Raw genomic sequence first — 21,199 nt, 5'->3', positions numbered from 1 at the left:
ACATGGTACAGAGGGAACATACTAATAATGAACTCATGATAACATCCTTTGAGAATTTTGTGATACAGGCAAGTTCCATTCCTTGTCTTGTATGTAATGATCATGAATGGATGGTGGCAGCATTTCGTCTTCTACTATCTACTCTCCTACTATCTACTTTCTACTTCTACTATCTACTCTTCTACTTCTACCTATCTACACCTCTCCCTCCACCCCTCTCTGAACTCGCACTTTCAACTAATGACCATCCTCGCCCCTCCCACCTCTCTGCCTCTCACCCCAAACCCTCACTAATTACTTCACTATTCATTTCTTTCCTTTCGTTTTCTCGTATACGTTTGTGGCAATGATTCTGTATTCTAGAGTTCTCTCTGGAGTTTCGGGTAACTGATCAAGTGACGGCGCCTTGTAGTCTTAGCACCTAGGTAGTCAAATACCTAGGTTACAAGGTGTTGAACGAGAGAGGTTGCCTTAGGAACTCCGGAGGTGCTCTAGAATAGTTAGCTAACTGGGGACGGGATAACGGACTAGAGAGAGCTGTTTCCCCCGGCCTCGTTAGTTAACTGGGGGGTGGAATAATGGACTAGATAGAGCTATTTCCCCCACCCCCCGTTTCAGTGTTGTACTACATGCAACCATGCACCATGCTGCTCACGTTCTTTCAACCCATGTCATTCCCCACTAAATCCATGTCTGTCCAAATAACTATTGACCTTAAACACTTCACATTTCTCTTTGTTTTACACACTTTTTTTTTTTTGTTACATTCTTGAATCACTGCACCTCTCAAGCATTCTTCACATATTTATGTATTGTAATTGTGGCTAGAATGTGGTGGAAGTACAGCTGTACTGCATTTAGTAATAATCAGGTAGGTGTAAAAAAAGAAAAAGTGGACATTTATAGGTTTTGGAAATGCATCCTAATTTTCCACACAACTTAGATTTTGATCTGCATGAATTTGTTCTGCACAAGATTTCCCATGCATCCTTTGAGCAAATCAAGGGTTCACTGTACAATGACAGATTTTCAGGTTATGTATACCAAGAAGCATTTGTAAATTAAAACTTGAAACAGCAAAGTGCTAATACTAGCTAAAAGAAAAAAAGTAGATAGGTATGAAAGAGAATGTGATTTTTACTTGGAATTAAATGTAGCTTGTGTAATAGTTTCAATGACAAGTACTGTATATCAATTTTCCTCATTCCTGTATTATCTTAAATTTTTACTATCAGGTATGTAGTATATATATTTTGCATGTATTACCAGAGGTCATCATATAAAATTTAATACTGGTAAAGTACTCCCTATTACAACTTTTATAATAGAGAAATAATTTTATAATAGAGAAAACCTTGCATATGTTGACAATAACTTTTTTCTATTAATAGCCAATAAAATCCAGATTACATTTATGAATGAATGAAAATTCATTTATGCCAGTGAAATTGAAAACTGTTGGTACAGTATATTAACCAACAATGACAGTGTAATGGCTATATTTCCCAACTGGTCTGGAAAGGAGTTGAAATTTTTATTGGTATCAAAGAATACCAATAAAAAATTATACAAAACTTCTAAGCTTTCTATGTACATGTACGTGTGGCTTTGTTTGTGATGTTAATTACCTCAATACTTCCTCTACTGTTACCTCAAGATTTGCCAGTCTCTGTTCTTGGGTTACCTCCATTCCGGGAATAATAGGAAATGACATTGCAGACGAAGTTGCAAAACTTGCAACTAAGAGAAGAAATGTAGACATTTACATACCACAGAGTCTATCACAGATTAAGAAAGTAATTAGAAACAGAGCAATGCAAAAGATGTACATGACCACAACACAGCAGTTGCAACATCAGGATCTGCGGGTTGGTACAAGAATTCAATCAACTACGAACCACTTAGTTTGATGAAAGGGAGCAGTAGAGCAACAGAAGTGCATTTACATCGCATCAGGCTTGGATACCCATGTGCATGGGAAATAGGCTTACAGGTTCCGGAAGATGAGAGGAAATGTCAACACTGTGGAGAAATGCCCGACAGACCACTGGAACTTTATCTAACACAGTGCACAGTTACAAACCCATTAAGATTTCAACTTAGATTCAACAGAGCAGAAGTTGTTAAACACATATGGCAAAATCTTACTGAAGCGACCATACGAGTAATAAATACTCATACTCCGCCCAAATAAAACAGAAACAAGCAACACTTAGTGGGCCAGCCAGAGGCTTAGGGCCCGTGCAGGAATATCCCTGCAAAAAAAAAAAAAAAAAAAAAAAAAAAACATTCCGAGCACTGGGAGATGTTCCAGCCAAGTCGTGAAGCCCCATGGAAACTGGCATTTTGCTCCTCACAAATTTAGTTTTTGTATGTTCTCTGCCACTCTTCCTTAGTCTTAGTCACTTGCTATGTAGAAGCTTGGGGTGTTTCTCAGCTTTGGAAGCAATGTCATTTTCATACTGTTTTCAGATTCTCTTATGATGTTTACTGTATTCATTCCTAGGCTGTTGCATTTGATTCGATACTCTCTTCTGATTTTTTTTCTACTCCATCCTACTTTTTCTTTATTATTATTCTCAGCCTCTGTAGAGCTTTATTTGACTTGAACCAGCATTTCTTGAATTTTTGTCCACAAAGTTCCTCTCATTGCATTCTCCAGATATTTGAATGATTTTGAGTGGATATAAATAGGAGCTGCCTTGTATGGGCCAACAATCCATCTGCAGTTTTCATTATTTTTATGTTCTTGTGCTCCCTATCATGTAATTCCTTTTATGTTTTCTAATCCAATTTATTTATATCCATTACATTATTTTGTATTTATTATATTATGTAGTCAAAGACTAGGACACAACATTCCTGGCTTCTAGTGGAAGTTAATGTTCCTAGTCCACAACTGTCTTCCTCATTTTATTTTGTATATGTTAAGAAGTTCCTTTCTTTGACAACTAATGTGCCCCATGTTTCTTCTCAACTGTGAGAATTTCTTGATTCTCTCTCTCTCTCCATGATTTAGATCCCCCAAGATCAGAAACTTCTCTCTAATTATAAGTGCTGTTGGCACCTTTGTAGTACCATGTACATTTTCTGTCGTTTGTTGAGGATTGTATAGTACTATACGCTATCTTTTTTCCATCTGTTTTGAAAGTCCCAGTGATGAAGTTGTGCATCCATTTGTATTACCTTCTGTAACTTCCTAAAAACTTTTCTTTTTATAATGAGCATTTTTGTTTTTCTTATTATCTGCCATTCCAATGGAAATATTGCACTTGAGATCACCTCATTGATTTTTGTTTCTACCATTACAATCACATGAGATGTTTTCTCACTGAACCCTTTTTATTTCAATTCCTTGCTTTGCAACTTCATCAGTATTTGTATACTAGATCTTGAGCTTCACTGTAAGACACACTGTTCTCTTAAATCCTCAGAGCACTCGTCCTTTTTTTTTTTCCTAATGGTGTGGGTTGCATGTGGAAGACTGATGTAGTAGTGTGGGAGGTTGCGAGTCATAAAGAGGCTGTGATGTAAAAAGAAGTCGAGTAGGAAAGGCTGTGTGATGGAGAGTTTGCATGGGTAGTTGGGTTTGGGTGGGAGTCTTGTGGGGTGGCAGATTCCTGGGGTAGGAGTGTCTTCTTATACATGAGAAGGTCTATGAGTGAGTGGGAGTAAGGTTGTTTGGGACAGGGGAAGGGCCTATGGGTGGGTAGAGTGAGCAGATGGTTTTGGAGAGTTTGGAGTTATAACAATCACAAGAATTCATCCCACCATCTGCAGTGGGCAGGGGTGAAAAGACACTTAAGAAAATTTACTGAAGTTAGATAAGGCTACAATCATTTATTTTTATGGCCCACCACACACACACACACACACAAACCAGTAAAGTGGTACATAAAGGCAAACCAACAAAATCAATAGAGAGAGGGGGAGTGAAGAATAAGGAGAGGGGGAACAAGTTCCTGAAGATTGCATACACCAACATAGATGGAGTGAGATCGAAGATACTGGAGTTAAGTGATGTAATACAGCTGCAGACACCAGACATTGTTGCACTCACGGAGACAAAACTTGAAGATGTAATTTTAAATGAGGTCATATTCCCAAGGGGCTACTCAATTTGGAGACGGGACAGAAAAATTAGGAAAGGCGGTGGCGTTGCTGTGCTGGTAAAAGAACACCTAAAGGTGAAGGAAATAATGACTGCCAATCCACAAGAAGTTGACATAATAGCACTAGAGATCTGCTATGAGGATGATAAACTAATGATGATAAATGCATATAGTCCACCGCCAAGCAGCACATGGTCAAAGGAGGAGCTAGATAGTAAACGTGAAGGTCTTATAACAATAATGAGAGAGATTATAGCGAGAGCGGATAACGATAGATCACGACTGTTGATAGTCGGTGACTTCAACTTGAAATCCATAGACTGGGAAGCATATGAAGCTAAAACAGAAGATTTTTGGACCTGTAAATTTGTAGACCTCATCCTGGAAACATTCTTGTATCAACATGTTAAACAAGCTACGAGGATGAGGGAAGGGGACGTTCCCTCCATGCTAGATTTGATATTTACCAGGAAGGAGGAAGAGATATTTGACATTCAGTACCTTCCTCCCTTGGGTAAAAGTGACCATGTCTTTTTGGGAATAAAGTATGCAATGCGTTATAAGCTGGAAGAAAATAAGGAGGTTGAAGCAGTTGAAAAACCAGACTTCAGGAGAGGACATTATGGTGACCTTAGAAATTTTTTTAGTGAGTATAATTGGACAGACTTGATGCTAGGCAAGGAAGTGAATGAGATGTATGGCAAGTTTTGTGAAATATATGATAAAGGCACAAAAAAATTTATACCAAAACAGAGATGCAGGACCAGAAAACAGGATTGGTTCGACAGAAATTGTGAGAGGGCAAGAGACCAAAAGACACAAAAATGGAATCAGTATAGGAAGAGGCCAAACCCCCAAACATACCAGCGATACAAAGATGCGAGAAACAATTATACAGCAGTAAGGAGAGAGGCAGAAAGAAATTTTGAAAAAGGGATAGCAGATAAATGTAAAACAGAACCGGGCCTATTCTACAAATTCATAAACAACAAATTGCAGGTAAAGGATAATATCCAGAGGTTGGAAATGGGAAACAGATTCACGGAAAATGAAAAGGAAATGTGTGAAACATTAAATGAAAAGTTCCAAAGTGTGTTTGTACAAAATGAAATCTTCAGAGAACCAGACACAATAAGAATTCCAGAGAACAACATAGAGCGGATAGAGGTGTCTAGAGATGAAGTGGAAAATATGCTAAAGGAGCTCGGGAGGAACAAAGCAGCTGGCCCAGATGGCGTTTCACCATGGGTTCTGAGAGAATGTGCATCTGAGCTCAGCATTCCACTTCACCTGATCTTTCAGGCATCCCTGTGTACAGGAATCGTAGCAGACGTGTGGAAACAGGCTAACATAGTTCCAATCTACAAAAGTGGCAGCAGGGAAGACCCCCTCAATTATAGACCTGTATCATTGACAAGTGTAATAGTGAAAGTATTGGAAAAGCTAATCAAAACTAAATGGGTAGAACACCTGGAGAGAAATGATATAATATCAGACAGACAGTATGGTTTTCGATCAGGAAGATCCTGTGTATCGAATTTACTCAGTTTCTATGATCGGGCCACAGAGATATTACAGGAAAGAGATGGCTGGGTTGACTGCATCTATCTGGACCTAAAAAAGGCTTTCGACAGAGTTCCACATAAGAGGTTGTTCTGGAAACTGGAAAATATTGGAGGGGTGACAGGTAAGCTTCTATCATGGATGAAAAATTTTCTGACTGATAGAAAAATGAGGGCAGTAATCAGAGGCAATGTATCGGAATGGAGAAATGTCACAAGTGGAGTACCACAGGGTTCAGTTCTTGCACCAGTGATGTTTATTGTGTACATAAATGATCTACCAGTTGGTATACAGAATTATATGAACATGTTTGCTGATGATGCTAAGATAATAGGAAGGATAAGAAATTTAGATGATTGTCATGCCCTTCAAGAAGACCTGGACAAAATAAGTATATGGAGCACCACTTGGCAAATGGAATTTAATGTTAATAAATGTCATGTTATGGAATGTGGAATAGGAGAACATAGACCCCACACAACCTATATATTATGTGAGAAATCTTTAAAGAATTCTGATAAAGAAAGAGATCTAGGAGTGGTTCTAGATAGAAAACTATCACCTGAGGACCACATTAAGAATATTGTGCAAGGAGCCTATGCAATGCTTTCTAACTTCAGAATTGCATTTAAATACATGGATGGCGATATACTAAAGAAGTTGTTCATGACTTTTGTTAGGCCAAAGCTAGAATATGCAGCTGTTGTGTGGTGCCCATATCTTAAGAAGCACATCAACAAACTGGAAAAGGTGCAAAGACAGGCTACTAAGTGGCTCCCAGAACTGAAGGGCAAGAGCTACGAGGAGAGGTTAGAAGCATTAAATATGCCAAAACTAGAAGACAGAAGAAAAAGAGGTGATATGATCACTACGTACAAAATAGTAACAGGAATTGATAAAATCGACAGGGAAGACTTCCTGAGACCTGGAACTTCAAGAACAAGAGGCCATAGATTTAAACTAGCTAAACACAGATGCCGAAGAAATATAAGAAAATTCACCTTCGCAAATAGAGTGGTAGACGGTTGGAACAAGTTAAGTGAGAAGGTGGTGGAGGCCAAGACCGTCAGTAGTTTCAAAGCGTTATATGACAAAGAGTGCTGGGAAGACGGGACACCACGAGCGTAGCTCTCATCCTGTAACTACACTTAGGTAATTACATGATAATTTATATTCTTTACTTACAAAGGCTCAGGATTCAGTGTATAGGCTGCATATAAAACATTCCTATTAGTACAGTGAACAACTACAATTTGAGTGTATTGTATTATAAAACAAGTAAGATATACTCTCACAAAGACACTAATCCACACATCATATATCAGTAATATTGACCACTCACACAAGTAAGTGTGACCAGCTGTGTGTTGTGGCAACTTATCATCCATTTAACCAGTCACCTGCTTATCCATGTACCTCTCATCTACATAATCCACCCCTGGATTGTTGGGTTATTTTAAGTGGTACATACTCTTAAAGCCAGCTGGTACTATATTCATTTGTAATATCTCATGATGATACAGTATTATCATCATAGTAAATGCAATACTTTCTGCACTTTCATCGGTCAAACAATGTTGTTACATGCTACAAGTTCACTGGGGGACTCTTTAAGTATCACAAGCCAGGCAATGCCCCACACTTTAGAGCTAGGTGAATGCAGGAGGACCAAAGGCAATATCACAACATATAAGATACCAAGGATAACAAAGTATATGGAGACAGTCTTTTCTAGGCAAGGAGTAATAGGGCACAAGTTGAAGATGGAAACATACACAAACTACAGAAATGTAAGACTGTGATCAAACAGTGGAATGGACTGGAGACAGAAATGACCTAAGCAACCACCATTCGCAGCTCCGAGAAAAGCACGAAAACACTGAGACGTATAAATGCACCAGGTACAATCCCTTAGAGGTAGTGCTCTAGAGCAAGATCTTGCTCCTTTTAGGCACAACTAGGTAAGCACAATTTCTATCCCTCACTTACATTCTCCCAAACACAACTAAATAAGCACTGTCTCTCCTCTTTCTTACTCATTCTCTCTTCCTCCTCTTGTTCACTCATTAACTCGTATACAATGTTCATGAATGGCACCAATTATGATAATTATGTTTTATGAAGGTTTATTGATGACATGAATCACACTGAGGTTCATTAATGAGTAATACCCTGCTTAGTAGATCATGTATACATGTCAACAGATATCCTTATCTGGATAATTAACACATGATATATAACAAAAAATCATGGGAGGGAAATGTATAAAACAATAACAAAAGGAATTATTCAAATATTTATAAATAATTATAAAAAAATTACTTTATAAGATCCTGTATTGAGTAATCACCTAGTTGTGCTTGCGGGGGTTGAGCTTTGGCTCTTTGGTCCCGCCTCATGAGTCTGTGTAATACTTATATTCAGTATTTAAATGTGGTTTTTAACTAACAAAACTATGTCATCTAGTCAATACAATATTTTGAACACGAATATAAAAAACAAGCTTTGAATATAATAAAACTCCTTGTTTTGGGGGGTACTCTGTGGCTCCCTGTTATGAGCCATAGCAGCTACAATTATCTGTGAAGCTATCTCCACACACAAATAGGAATTCTTAATTAGCCTACTGGAGATTAGTAGTCCTTAATTAGCCTCAGCTCTGGGAGTCCTTAATTAGCAATACTGGAGACCAAAGACCAAAACTTGACCGGCTCACCGAATAACAGGAATTGACCAAATTGCCAAAGAAGAATTTCTGAAACCAGCAACCTCAAGAACAAGATTCAAGCTAAGGAAACAAAGTTGTCAAAAAAATATTAGAAAGTTTTCTTTTGCAATTAGAGTGGTAGACCGTTGGAACAAGTGAGAAAGTTGTGGAGGCCAAAACCATCAGCAGTTTCAAAGCGTTACAATGTATATGACGAGTATTGGGAACACCACGAGCATAGTTCTCATCCTGTAACTACACTTAGGTGACTACACACACACACACACTTAGGGACCAAAGAGCCAAAGCTCAACCCCTGCAAGCACAATTAGGTGAGTACACACAGAAGCTTCTAACATGGATGAAAATTTTTCCGATAGAAAAATGAGGGCAGTAATCAGAGGAAGTGTATTGGACTAGAGAAATGTCACAAGTGGAGTACCACAGGGTTCAGTTCTTGCACCGGTAATGTTCATTGTCTACATAAACGATCTACCAGATGGAATACAGAATTATATGAACATATTTGCTGATGATGCTAAGATAATAGGAAGATCAGTAACTTAGATGATTGTCATGCCTATCAAGAAGACCTAGACAAAGTAAGTATATGGAGCACTACTTGGCAAATGGAATTTAATGTCAATAAATGCCATGTTATGGAATGTGGAATAGGAGAACATAGACTTCACACAACCTATAAATTATGTTAAAGAATTCTGATAAAGAAAGATATCTAGGGGGGTTGTTTTAGATAGAAAACTATCACCTGAGGACCACAAAGAACATTATGTGAGGAGCTTATGCTATACTTTCTAGCATCACAATTGCTTTTAAATACATGGATGACAAAATATTAAAGACATCACGACTTTTGTTAGACCAAAGCTGGAATATGCAGTGGTTGTATGGTGCCCATACCTGAAGAAGCACATCAACAAACTGGAAAATGTGCAAAGGCATGCCACTAAGTGGCTTAAGTAATTACACTTGGGTAATTACAAATTGGGGCCTGACAGCCGAATGGACAGCGCTCAGGATTTGTAGTCCTAGGGGTCTGGGGTCAATCCCCGGCGGAGGCAGAAACAAATGGGCAGTTTCTTTTCACCCTAATGCACCTGTTTGCCTGGCAATAAGTAGATACCTGGAGTTAGACAGCTGCTATGGGCTGCTTCCTTGGGGGATGGGGGGTATGTGTATGTGTGAAAAAAAAAGTTGATTGACAGTTGAGAGGTGGGACCAATTAGCCAGAGCTCAACCCCCACAGGCACAACTAGAGGAGTACAAACTTTGAGAAAGGGGTAGAAGACAAATGTAAAACAGAACCAGGGCCTTTTCTATAAATTTATTAAAAGCAAGCTGCATGTAATGGATAAAATACAGACATTGAGAATGGAGGACAGATTCATAGAGAATGAAAATGAAACGTGTGGAACACTAAATGACCAGTTCCAAAATTCCAGCTCCTAAGATGGCAACAGAGAAGTCCCTCTTAATTATGAGACCTATAGTTTTGACAAGCATGGTAGTCAAAACATTTGAAAGAAGTGATTAAAACCAAATGATTAGAACACCTGGAAAGAAATTATATAACAGAGTATATTGACCAAACCAGAATCTAGAAGGTGAAAAGACGACGACGTTTCGGTCTGTCCTGGACCATTATCAAGTTGATTGTGAAGAGACGAGAGAGGCGCGAGAATAAGTAAGGCAAGATAGAGAGGTGAGGAGGAGGAAATCTTAGAGGAAGGTAAGAGCAAGGTGAAAGATAGATGCAATAAGGGTATGCAGGGGTTAATAGGAGTAAATGGGAACAAACCAGAAAGTAAAAGAAAAAGAAAGAGAAGGAGAAAAATGGATGGGTAGGCTTATGTTGGGTCACGTTTGTTAGAAAGTTTAGAACATTTAGATCAAAACAACAAGACCAGGACTAAGGTTCATGTCGGGTAATTTGTGTATCAGAAACGATTTGACAAGATGGCGTCTATGAAGAGTTAGAAGTATGTATGAGTTAAAAAAAAAATAATAAAGTTCACTCTTGCAAACAGAGTGGTAGATGGTTGGAGTAAGTTCAGGGAGAAGTTGTAGACTGTCAAAACCACCAGCAGTTTCAAAGCGTCATACAACAAAAAGTACTGGAAAGATGGTACCACCACGAGCATAGCTCTCATTGTGTAACTATACTTATATAAGTATGCACACTGCTTCTGTTTAGTAAGAATGAATGTATTGTACTAATGGTGAATGCTACATATTTCAATGATTTAAGACATAACTGTAATTGGTTTATCTATTTAGAAATCCATCCTCACATTACAGCACTGATTCTATAACAAGAACATAAGTTTCAATTTACATCCCTTTGACTTGTGTACCAATTTCCATTAATGCATCCCAGATGCAAATACAGTACTGTAGAGGAATTACAGCATACACATACTGTACAAATTCACATATTTATATAAACATATATATATATACTGTATATATATATATATATATATATATATATATATATATATGTCGTACCTAATAGCCAGAACGCACTTCTCAGCCAACTATGCATGGCCCAATTTGCCTAATAAGCCAAGTTTTCATGAATTAATGTATTTCGACTACCTAACCTACCTAACCTAACCTAACTTTTTCTGCTACCTAACCTAACCTAACCGATAGAGATAGGTTAGGTTAGGTTAGGTAGGGTTGGTTAGGTTTCGGTCATATATCTACGTTAATTTTAACTCCAATAAAAAAAAATTGACTTCATACATAATGAAAATGGTAGCTTTATCATTTCATAAGAAATAAATTAGAAAAAATATATTAATTCAGGAAAACTTGGCTTATTAGGCAAATCGGGCCTTGCATAGTAGGCTGAGAAGTGCGTTCTGGCTATTAGGTACGACATATATATATATATATATATATATATATATATATATATATATATATATATATATATATATATATATATATATATATATATATATATGTCGTACCTAATAGCCAGAACGCACTTCTCAGCCTACTATGCAAGGCCCGATTTGCCTAATAAGCCAAGTTTTCATGAATTAATTGTTTTTCGACAACCTAACCTACCTAACCTAACCTACCTAACTTGTCGGCTACCTAACCTAACCTAACCTATAAAGATAGGTTAGGTTAGGTTAGGTAGGGTTGGTTAGGTTTGGTCATATATCTACGTTAATTTTAAATCCAATAAAAATAAATTGACCTCATACATAATGAAATGGGTAGCTTTATCATTTCGTAAGAAAAAAATTAGAGAAAACATATTAATTCTGGAAAACTTGGCCTATTAGGCAAATCGGGCCTTGCATAGTAGGCTGAAAAGTGCGTTCTGGCTACTAGGTACGACATAATATATATATATATATATATATATATATATGTCGTACCTAATAGCCAGAACGCACTTCTGGCTATTAGGTACTTCTGGCATATATATATATATTATATATATATATATATATATATATATATATATATATATATATATATATATATATATATATATATATATATATATATATATATATATATATAATTATTTTAAACTAAATAGAGTACAGAAAGAGATGTAATTGATACCTGTATTTACTTCAGTATTAAGAATAGTGAGTGGCAACTCACTATTCTTGTGAATAGTGAGTTGCCATACTATTAAATGACAAAGATGATATTCAAATGCTTATAAAGTCTAAGATTACAAAGACTGATACAAAAGCGAACACTATATATATACAGTATGTTTATGAGTGTGTGTGTGTATGTGTAGAATGACCATCTGATCTCTTACCAAAACATCTCCCCACCTACCCACACACGGCATCAAAATATGTTAAAACTTTTTTTTTAATTGTTCTGTATACTGTTTTTTATAACAATATACTTTTGTATATTGTAAAGGACTACTGTCCATGTACAGAAATATCTTTATGACTAATGAATGAGAAATATATTTTCTTCGGGCTGTTTACATTTAATGAGGTTCATGATATGGAATAATACACACACTAAAGTTATTTAAATATTCATTTTATACACTTTCATAACCCAAGAGGAAGAATACCATTTATCAACACAATGGAATCTCATAAGCATACATGTTCAATCACAGCGAAGGTAATTGAGAAAAAGATATCCCTGGACCAGTTAAGAAAAGATATCCCTGGACCAGCTGAGAAAAGATATCCCTGGACCAGCTGAGAAAAGATATCCCCGGACCAGCTGAGAAAAGATATCCTTGGACCAACTGAGAAAAGATATCCCCGGACCAGCTGAGAAAAAATACTGGACCTAGTATCCCTTTATATACAAGTCATGCAGGGTGGTGTAATGAATGCTGTTAAAAAATGAGAAACTAATCAGAAACAAAATGAGAAGGTGCTGTATAGATAAACACCATAGGCTATTAAAAATGAGAAACAGTGTAGGGAGACAAGTGAAAAACTAAATGCACAAATGAGCTAAAGATATGTTAGGAAGCCCTTCTATGCTAGAAGAGTTGCAAAAAGTAGAATGGATTAAGAGAAAAGGTTATTTGGCAAATTCAATAATGTTTGCTAAGTACAAGAAACATGAGGAATAAGAATCATTGCATTAAATGACCAAATGGCTGTACGAGCTACTACTCAGTATTGCAAGCACAACTAATTGTGCACACATACCACCCCTTTGCAAACATCTTAACTCCCACACACCACCTACCTACCCCACCAAACACACTCCACATCATCCCCAACACTCTTCCACCTATTTACTACTCAATTCACTCGCAAATGAACCAGCCTGTTCTCTCAAGCATTCCCAATGTCACTAAACTGTTGTGCTAAATTGCCTGAACCTAACCTACCCGTGGGCTCACAAACAGAAAATAGGACATCACATCAATTTCATGAGCCACTACCACTTTTAGTGCATCAGTTTTAGCCTTAGGGGAACTATATCAAAATGCAATGTACAGTACTCTTCAAAATGGGTTGAATCCATCAAAACAGCACTTGCTATCCCCATCAATTTCTGGTCAGCCTTCCCCAATCTTTGAACTTGCCCATCCACTCATACATCCCCCCACCCTCTCATACAGCACTAATATATCACTCACCCATATATTGCCAATCCATGCAAGACCCATCTATGCTTACTCTCCCTTTTCTCATCTCATTCTGTATGTACAGTAATCCAAGTCCATACTATTAAAAATATGTACAGAGAGGGGGGGGGGATAGATGAGTAGGATATGTATTCTGATGAATATTTCATGACACTTTGTTCTGTAAGATGTGCATGGCAGAAAGTATGAGGGATACCTTCCTCGATCAGTTACGATAAAAAATGTCTAGCTTAATATGAAGTAGATCAGGTAGCCAAATTTGTCCATGGAGAACTAATGTGCCAAAGTAAAGAGGGTTGATTTTCCCCTCACACATGGTGCCTTTCCTCTAGCAAAATTGTTGTTTTACATTATGTTCCTTTCTATTTCCTGGCACACTTTTCGACTATCTTCTTGTTAGGCACTCTGAAGTACTGTACAGTAAAACAATCTCCAAGTAACCAACATTTTCAAGTATCTATCAATTAACTAATAAACCAGTAACTGACACTATTTTGCAAGTCTGTGCATCACAGTGATTTATTCACTCATTATATTCATGTGGACTGGTACTCCGTAATCTAAAGCACAAATTAAAACAATATATGCCGGCTTCAGCCATGCCCTAATCCCAGCCTGGCCATGCCCTAATACCAAACTTTTTTTGTATGCATCAGTTTCCTGCTGTTTTTGTATTTCTCAACACAACAAAGTTGCAAATGCTTGACTTATGATGCAGCCAAACCAAGTGATAAATTATATAGTAAAAATATTTGATGTGTTCCCTTAATTTCCCTTCTCAAGTCTTAATACCTGAAGGTGAATACTTGGTTTAGACAATGATTCTGCATGGGAAGGAAAAGCTCTTATAGAGAACAAACAAATAATTATGATAGACTGTGTATTATTAAAGATATAACTTTATGCAAGTCATCATCAATGTGTACAATGGCACCGGTAGCATTAAAGTAGATCTGAACCTTGAGCCATAAATGGTTTTCATAGCCGAATCACTTGAAATAACTATTATAGCAGGTCAGGATTCTATTTACATTACAGCACATGTATGTGTACACTCAAAGGTGGAGCACAAAGCCGATACTCATCCTACAAGCACACATAGGTGAGTATACACACACGCTATGTGTGTGTGTGTGCGCATGGGTGTATGTGTGCAGGTGTGTACATGTGAATGTGTGTGTGGAGGTAATTACGTAACTGTAGTTACAGGGCAAGAGCTATGCTCATGGTGTCCCATTTTCCCAATACTGTCATGTGACAATTTGAAACTACTAACAGTGTGTGTATACATGTACGTGTGTGTGTGTGTGTGTTACATACTTAATAGCCAGAGCCACAATACTAGGCCAAGTAAGCATGAACCATTTTGCTTAACAGCCAGAGTAATTTTGTTTATTTTCAAACATATCATTCAAAATTAGGTTTCCCCTTTAATCAAATTAAATATTATATAGATTACAAAAATTACTAACTTACTTAGGCCTAGTTGATACAGTATTATCAGAGCCATACTAATTTTAAAATAAATATTTGGATATACAAAATTGCTCTTACTGTTGGGCAAGATGGTCCTTACTTATGCAGGCATAAATGTATGAAACCAGAAATCTAAAGAATTTTTATCTGGGAAATTTCAACCCTTTCTGGATTTTTTATTCAACATGAAAGAGCTCAAGGAAAAGCTATTCAGTTTCTCAATAGTTTTCTTGTTTGCACACATCCACATGCAAGCAAGCATGCTAAACCTTTAATCTTATTAGTATGGCCACTATTTATTAGACCTACCATATACAGTTAAGACCATTGCATTTAGCAGGTAAAGATTCATGAAACTTGGCAAGTTTCTTCCATTTTGTTCATAAACTGCTTAATAAACTTAATTCAATAGTAATAAAATAGACAAGTGTGAGAACCGAGTCTGATATCACACACTACTCTCCTAAAGTTACCGGTCATCTGGAAAATCACAGTTTGGTAAATCATCTTGTAGCTAGAAAGATATGACAAAATAAATACATGTCTACTGGGATCCTCAAAATTCAGGATGGTAACCCTACTAATTTGAAAGATGGAAGTGTGTGACTGAGAAATGCTAACAGCACTCCAAAAACAATGCAATGTCCTCACAATGCAATCCATGAATGATGTTACTTCTCGCTCAAGTAGGCAAGTTAACATTGTGCTTTTTAAAGTTTATTAATTTGTTATTTTTATTATGTTTAAAAATCTTACAGCATCTACATCTTCAGCTCACAATCAAAGGACCTGGGTTCAATACCTGGGCAGGATAGAAACAAGCACGTTTCCTTTCACCTGGTACCTCTGCTCATCTAGCAGTTAAATAGGTACCCGGGAGTTAGACAATTGTTGTGGGTTGCATCCTGGGAAAGATAAGTAGTTGGCCTAGAGGGAGGCCTTGATAAGCTTACGTACAGGCTTACTGTCCCGACAACAGGAATTAAATAAACAAAAGGATATTATTTACCCTGAGTAAAGGCATTAGGCCTATAAGAGACTGCATGCTTGTGAATCTTTTCTGCACCTAGTGTACAATATCTTCAGGTGCACTATATTTTATATTTACATCAAAATTAGTGCCCACATCCATTGGTTTATATCTACAAATAAACCACATACATGAGTGTACTATCAACTGATACACAAGTAACTACGTACAAGGGAGTAATATCAACTGATACACAAGTAACTATCGAACAGTTCATGTGAGTACTATCAACTGATGCATGCATAACGTTCTTCATAGGTGCACTATAAACTGATGCACAAGTAATCAAATTCATGGGTGCACTATCAACTAATGCACGAGTAACTACATTCATGTATGCACTATCAAGAGATGTAGGAGTAAGCATGTTCATGGTTTACTATCAATTGATACACACATTACCTCATTCATGGGTATACTATCAACTGCTGCATGAGATACCTCGTTCATGGGTGTACTATCAACTGCTGCATGAGATACCTCGTTCATGGGTGTACTATCAACTGCTGCATGAGATACCTCGTTCATGGTGTAGTGTCAACTGCTGCACGAGTTACCTCGTTCATGGGTGTAGTGTCAACTGATACACGAGTTACCTCGTTCGTGGGTGTACTATCAACTGATGAGCGCGTAACCACATTCGTTGGTACAGTATAATATTAACTGATGCACAAGTTCTCATGGTGTATTATTAACTGATGCACAAGTAACATCATTCATGACTGTACTGTCAACTAATGTATGAGTTTACCTAGTTCATGGGTTTACTACCAACTAATGTAAGGGTAACCACACCTTCATGGAGGTACTATCAATTATTGTACAGTAACCATGCTCATGGGAGTACTATTGATGCAGGGTATGGGCATTTGAGCAAAACGGAAACATAATTAAGACTGAGTTATGCAATACAGCTGTGATGAATTGTCTTTGGAAAAAAAAATATTATCTTACTAGGTACTTTATGTGGATAAAAAATCATGTCTGCACTAAAAGTATTCCTTGCAAATGATGTACTCATTGCTCGCAATTGTGAAAAAAGGTTATGTACAACATAGAAAATAAAGAAATCAGTGCTCATTAATATTTACATACCAAATGGAAATTTTCATGATATAGTCATATATTAGAATAAAATAAAGATCAACAATAACATTATGAAAGCTTTTCATTACCAATAACTTGATATAAAGAGGAAAAGAAAAGGGAGCCATATTAAGTGTAAGGAAAACTCCTCAAGAAACAAATCTGCAGCCTAAACTTTTTATCACACTGTTTACAAAATAGGAGATAAATTTTCATAAGCCACAAACTATTTGCAACATTTTAGATTAAACTTTGAGTAAATTAATGTACAGTATTTGCAAACTTGAGATTTTTGGCAGAAAATTATATGAAAACTGCACAAGCTAATCTCTACCTAACCAGCTGCATTTTTCAACAGCATCACAGGGACTATCCATTGTTACAGATAATGATTTTTATAAACATTGTATGAAAAATGAATTTAAGGACTACTGCACAATGTAATTTATATTTAAAGCTTTTTGCGGCTTCCGTAAACAAGATGAAAATCTAACCCATTCTTACCCCGTACATGTCTCAGCTAACAACATCCACTTCCCGAGGGGATGCACCAAGTAAGTCTCAGGCGTCTGGTGCTGCTGCTGCTGCTGTTGATGATGATGGTGATGGTGATGATGGTGATCATCTTCACGATCTTGAAATTCAAAATCATTAGATTGAGTCTGTTCTGCTTCACTAGTTGCCTGCTTGATGGCCTCCCTGTATGGTCCTCTCTTTCGCTTGTTATATCTCGTCTGAAATATTCAGCTTCGTACTTTTTGTTTGGGGTACTAGGTGCATATATAAGCATTTAAAATGTTACTTTATAACGTAAATACGAATACAAATCAGACTTGGCTGCCAAATGCAATTACAACTACAGTATCTGCATATTCAAGTGTTCCCTAGTCCCCTCTGACATTCCAGAGAAAACTAGGTACTGCATCAAAATACTGAACAGTAACAATACACAAAATTATTATTCACCACCTTGAACATTTGAAGAAAAGGCTGCAAGGTGTTAGCTGGCATAAGAGAGGATGTGGATGAGCCATACCAACTAACATGAGCCTGCTGCCACTTAGTGTCTCCACTTCCTTCACGTAAACACACGAATGGCCATCACCTTTAGAGAAAAAGAAATTAGTTGACTGTGTGTGCAATAAATTTTGACTAATAACAAATCTTAATGGTGTAGTGTAATTTTCAATAATATAAATTCATCAATCTATAAATATAAATCTCAAAATACAGTACAGTACTGTGATGTCCCATTTGAACAGATCTCATTTCAACAGATCAAATACAACGGAAGGATAACAACTTAGTCATACCTCAATTGTTCAGATTGACAACCAATCTTCTAGAAAATCAGGATTTGCAGAGCCGATACAGCTGAATTCATATAACTAAAATTTAAAACTGTCCCATGATTTTATCAAAATACTGTATGTGCAAATATGTATTGAATAATCTCCTATAAAATAATAAAGTACCTACATTGTTACAAAATTATAAAAAAGGCAAAAGACAATGTAGTGGAAGTGGACAATTCTATTTAATAACCCAATGCTTCATTAAAATTACCTCAAAATTAAAATCGAGCAAAAAATGTACATTACCTTTGCTGGCCACCAAGGAAAGCCATGAATCTTTCCCCAAACAACATCTCCTACAGCCATAGTTCTTCCTTCTCCAATGTCACACTGCTCAACCTCTTGCCAACTGAGTTTCATCAAAAGAGCAGCACTTGGTTGGCCATCAATCCCTTCAATATTTGGAGCACTGCTTGGGAAGTCAGGAACAACCCCATTGCATGCATCATCGCTGCCAGGGGAGTCACTGCCCGGAAGAGAAGGCTCTGGAGTTTCCATTCCATATGAAGTTGCTGTAGGTCTATCACTTTTCTCTTCCACAGTATCTATTAATAATGCCAAGTTTTCCGTTCTGGCACTTTCCAATTCATAAGACTGAGGTAATTCCGAGGATGCATCTTTACCATACTCTTCCTTTTCGAATGTGGTAGTCTGCGATTTATCCTGTCTGATGTCATCAATTTCAAATACCAATTCTTGTGGCTTATCAGCAACCTCTTCATTACAGCTGGGATTAGTTGGGGTGACAGTTCTTTCACCATCAGAATGACTTGAATCACATGCTACGTAACTAGCATTGCTCACTCTTTTTATTGATATTGAAAGCTTGTGTCGAGATGGCTGCAAAGGAGTCCCGGAGTTGGAAGCTGATTGCAAGTTTAATGAAGCCTGACTAAGATTAAGAGCAGATTGTGAAGTCTGGTCAACAGGATATTCAATTCCTTCAGACGCATTCCAGTGTAAATCTGGAGTGATATTTTCAACTGGGATGTCTGGATCTATGGGCTCAGGTATGGAGTCATCTTTATGATCTTTGATTTCCAATTGGGATTTTATGTCATCCGGTGACTTATGCCTGCGTTCATCTTTGTGCTTTTTTTTATGTTTCACTTTATGTTTATGCTTCTTTGGAGGCAAATCACGCGTTGAAAGATCAACAGCAGCCGCTCTGGCAGGGGACATGCCTCCAAATCGAGCTGGAGATGTACCTCCAAATCTTGCAGGTGAGAAACCTCCCAGTCTTGCAGGGGACATGCCACCAAGCCTGAGAGGTGACATGCCTCCAAACCTTGGAGACATTCCTCCCATAATATAAGCAGGTGAGGCACCACCAAGCATAGTCTTCTTCTGGGCCTCTTTTTTTGCTTTCTTCAATGCTTTCTTGGCTGCTTTTGCACTCATATCTTTATACTTTTTTGTCATTTCTTCTTCAGTATCTACTTCAGGTGTGCTAATAGTTACAACAGTACTCTTGGATGGTATCTTGAGAACTGTACCCTTCCCCTCTGGTCCAAATGAAATCTTAAGCACTGGTGTTGCCTTTGGCTTGTCTCCTTCTAATCCATCTTTTTCGTCACTTACAAGTTTTTGTAAATCATTTCCTTCTTTACCTTCCTCTGCCTCTTCTCTTTTGTGCTTCTTGGCAGTCTCATCAAAGACACTTTCATCCCATAAGTCTTCCATTGAACCTAAAGAACGTTTTTTTCTTAAGCTCATTTTCTCGGGCGGCGTTTCTTCTAAAGAAACTTTACCTATTTTGTGATGTTTTGTATCAATTACATTCTTCTCCTCTAGAGAATCTTTTTTGGGAATCAGTGGAAGAATTGTTAACTTTGGTATGGGAGACAATCTATCACCTAAAGACTCTGCAAAGTCTTGATGTCCAGCAGCTGTGATTGTCAACTTGTGTACATTACCCGATCTTAATCTTAGTTCTTTGGCATCAGCTTGTGCCTCACTTGAGTCAGACTGTTTTCTATTTTTCCCGCTCTCTTTATCTTTTTTCAACAACCGCTTCAGAAACAATGCCTGAAGTAGATAATATCATTTTAGGTATACTCTGACTTTTTATTTCACTACCTTCACTATCCCAATTGTCTCTGGAACCTTCACAAGTTTGTAAAGCAAGGTTAAAAGTCGATATAGTCATCTTCGGAATGCGACCCTTCCGCTTTGCTTCTGCCGATTCTGCGGCACAGAGGTTGGTGGACAATTTTAACTTTGGAACCCTGCCATCTGAAGCACTATTATTTCCAGACACAGAATATGATGTATTTGAACCAACACTTACTTCACTATCACACGAATCTGAGTCACTTCGTGCATTACGGGTCTGTGAGCCTTTTCTTAAACAGCTGACTCCCTTGTTTGTTGCTGCCTCTATTTCACTAGGTTTCAGCTTCACCAGTTTAGGAACCAGTCGCACATTCTTCTGGGGAGATCGTTCTGTTCTTTTATTTTGTGATGTACCACTATATTGCTCTTGGGAACTTCTGTCACGTGAACTTCTTGTGCTGCCTCGTGTCTCAGAAACTTGTTTAGCTGCTGTTGGTGGTTCAGTTGCTCTTTGACCCTTTGCTCCACTAACGTTTTCAGATTTTTCATTACATATAGACTGGCATTTAGAACACAAAACTTGTCTCGGCCTCAAGCGAACTGTCATACGAGAGTTTTTGAAACGCTGAGTAAGGAAATTGACTGTCTGAGTTGCACTCCCTTTTTCGGTTTTATGTA

At 37.4% G+C, this 21,199-nt stretch overlaps 1 protein-coding gene across 1 annotated transcript in view; it reads right to left on the bottom strand.

The window, feature by feature from the left end:
• LOC123758830 (uncharacterized) overlaps positions 1–21,199 on the bottom strand; it is a 28,113-nt gene that overhangs the window by 4,829 nt on the left and 2,085 nt on the right. The window contains 6 exon segments of the mRNA XM_069334236.1: positions 17,616–17,845; positions 18,081–18,197; positions 18,199–18,216; positions 18,713–20,462; positions 20,464–21,157; positions 21,160–21,181. Coding sequence (XP_069190337.1) covers positions 17,616–17,845; positions 18,081–18,197; positions 18,199–18,216; positions 18,713–20,462; positions 20,464–21,157; positions 21,160–21,181 — 2,831 coding nt within the window.

Source organism: Procambarus clarkii, chromosome 31, assembly GCF_040958095.1.
Source record: "Procambarus clarkii isolate CNS0578487 chromosome 31, FALCON_Pclarkii_2.0, whole genome shotgun sequence".
NCBI lineage: Eukaryota > Metazoa > Arthropoda > Malacostraca > Decapoda > Cambaridae > Procambarus > Procambarus clarkii.
Note: the sequence above shows the minus strand (reverse complement) of the source record. Positions and strands in the feature narration are given on the sequence as shown.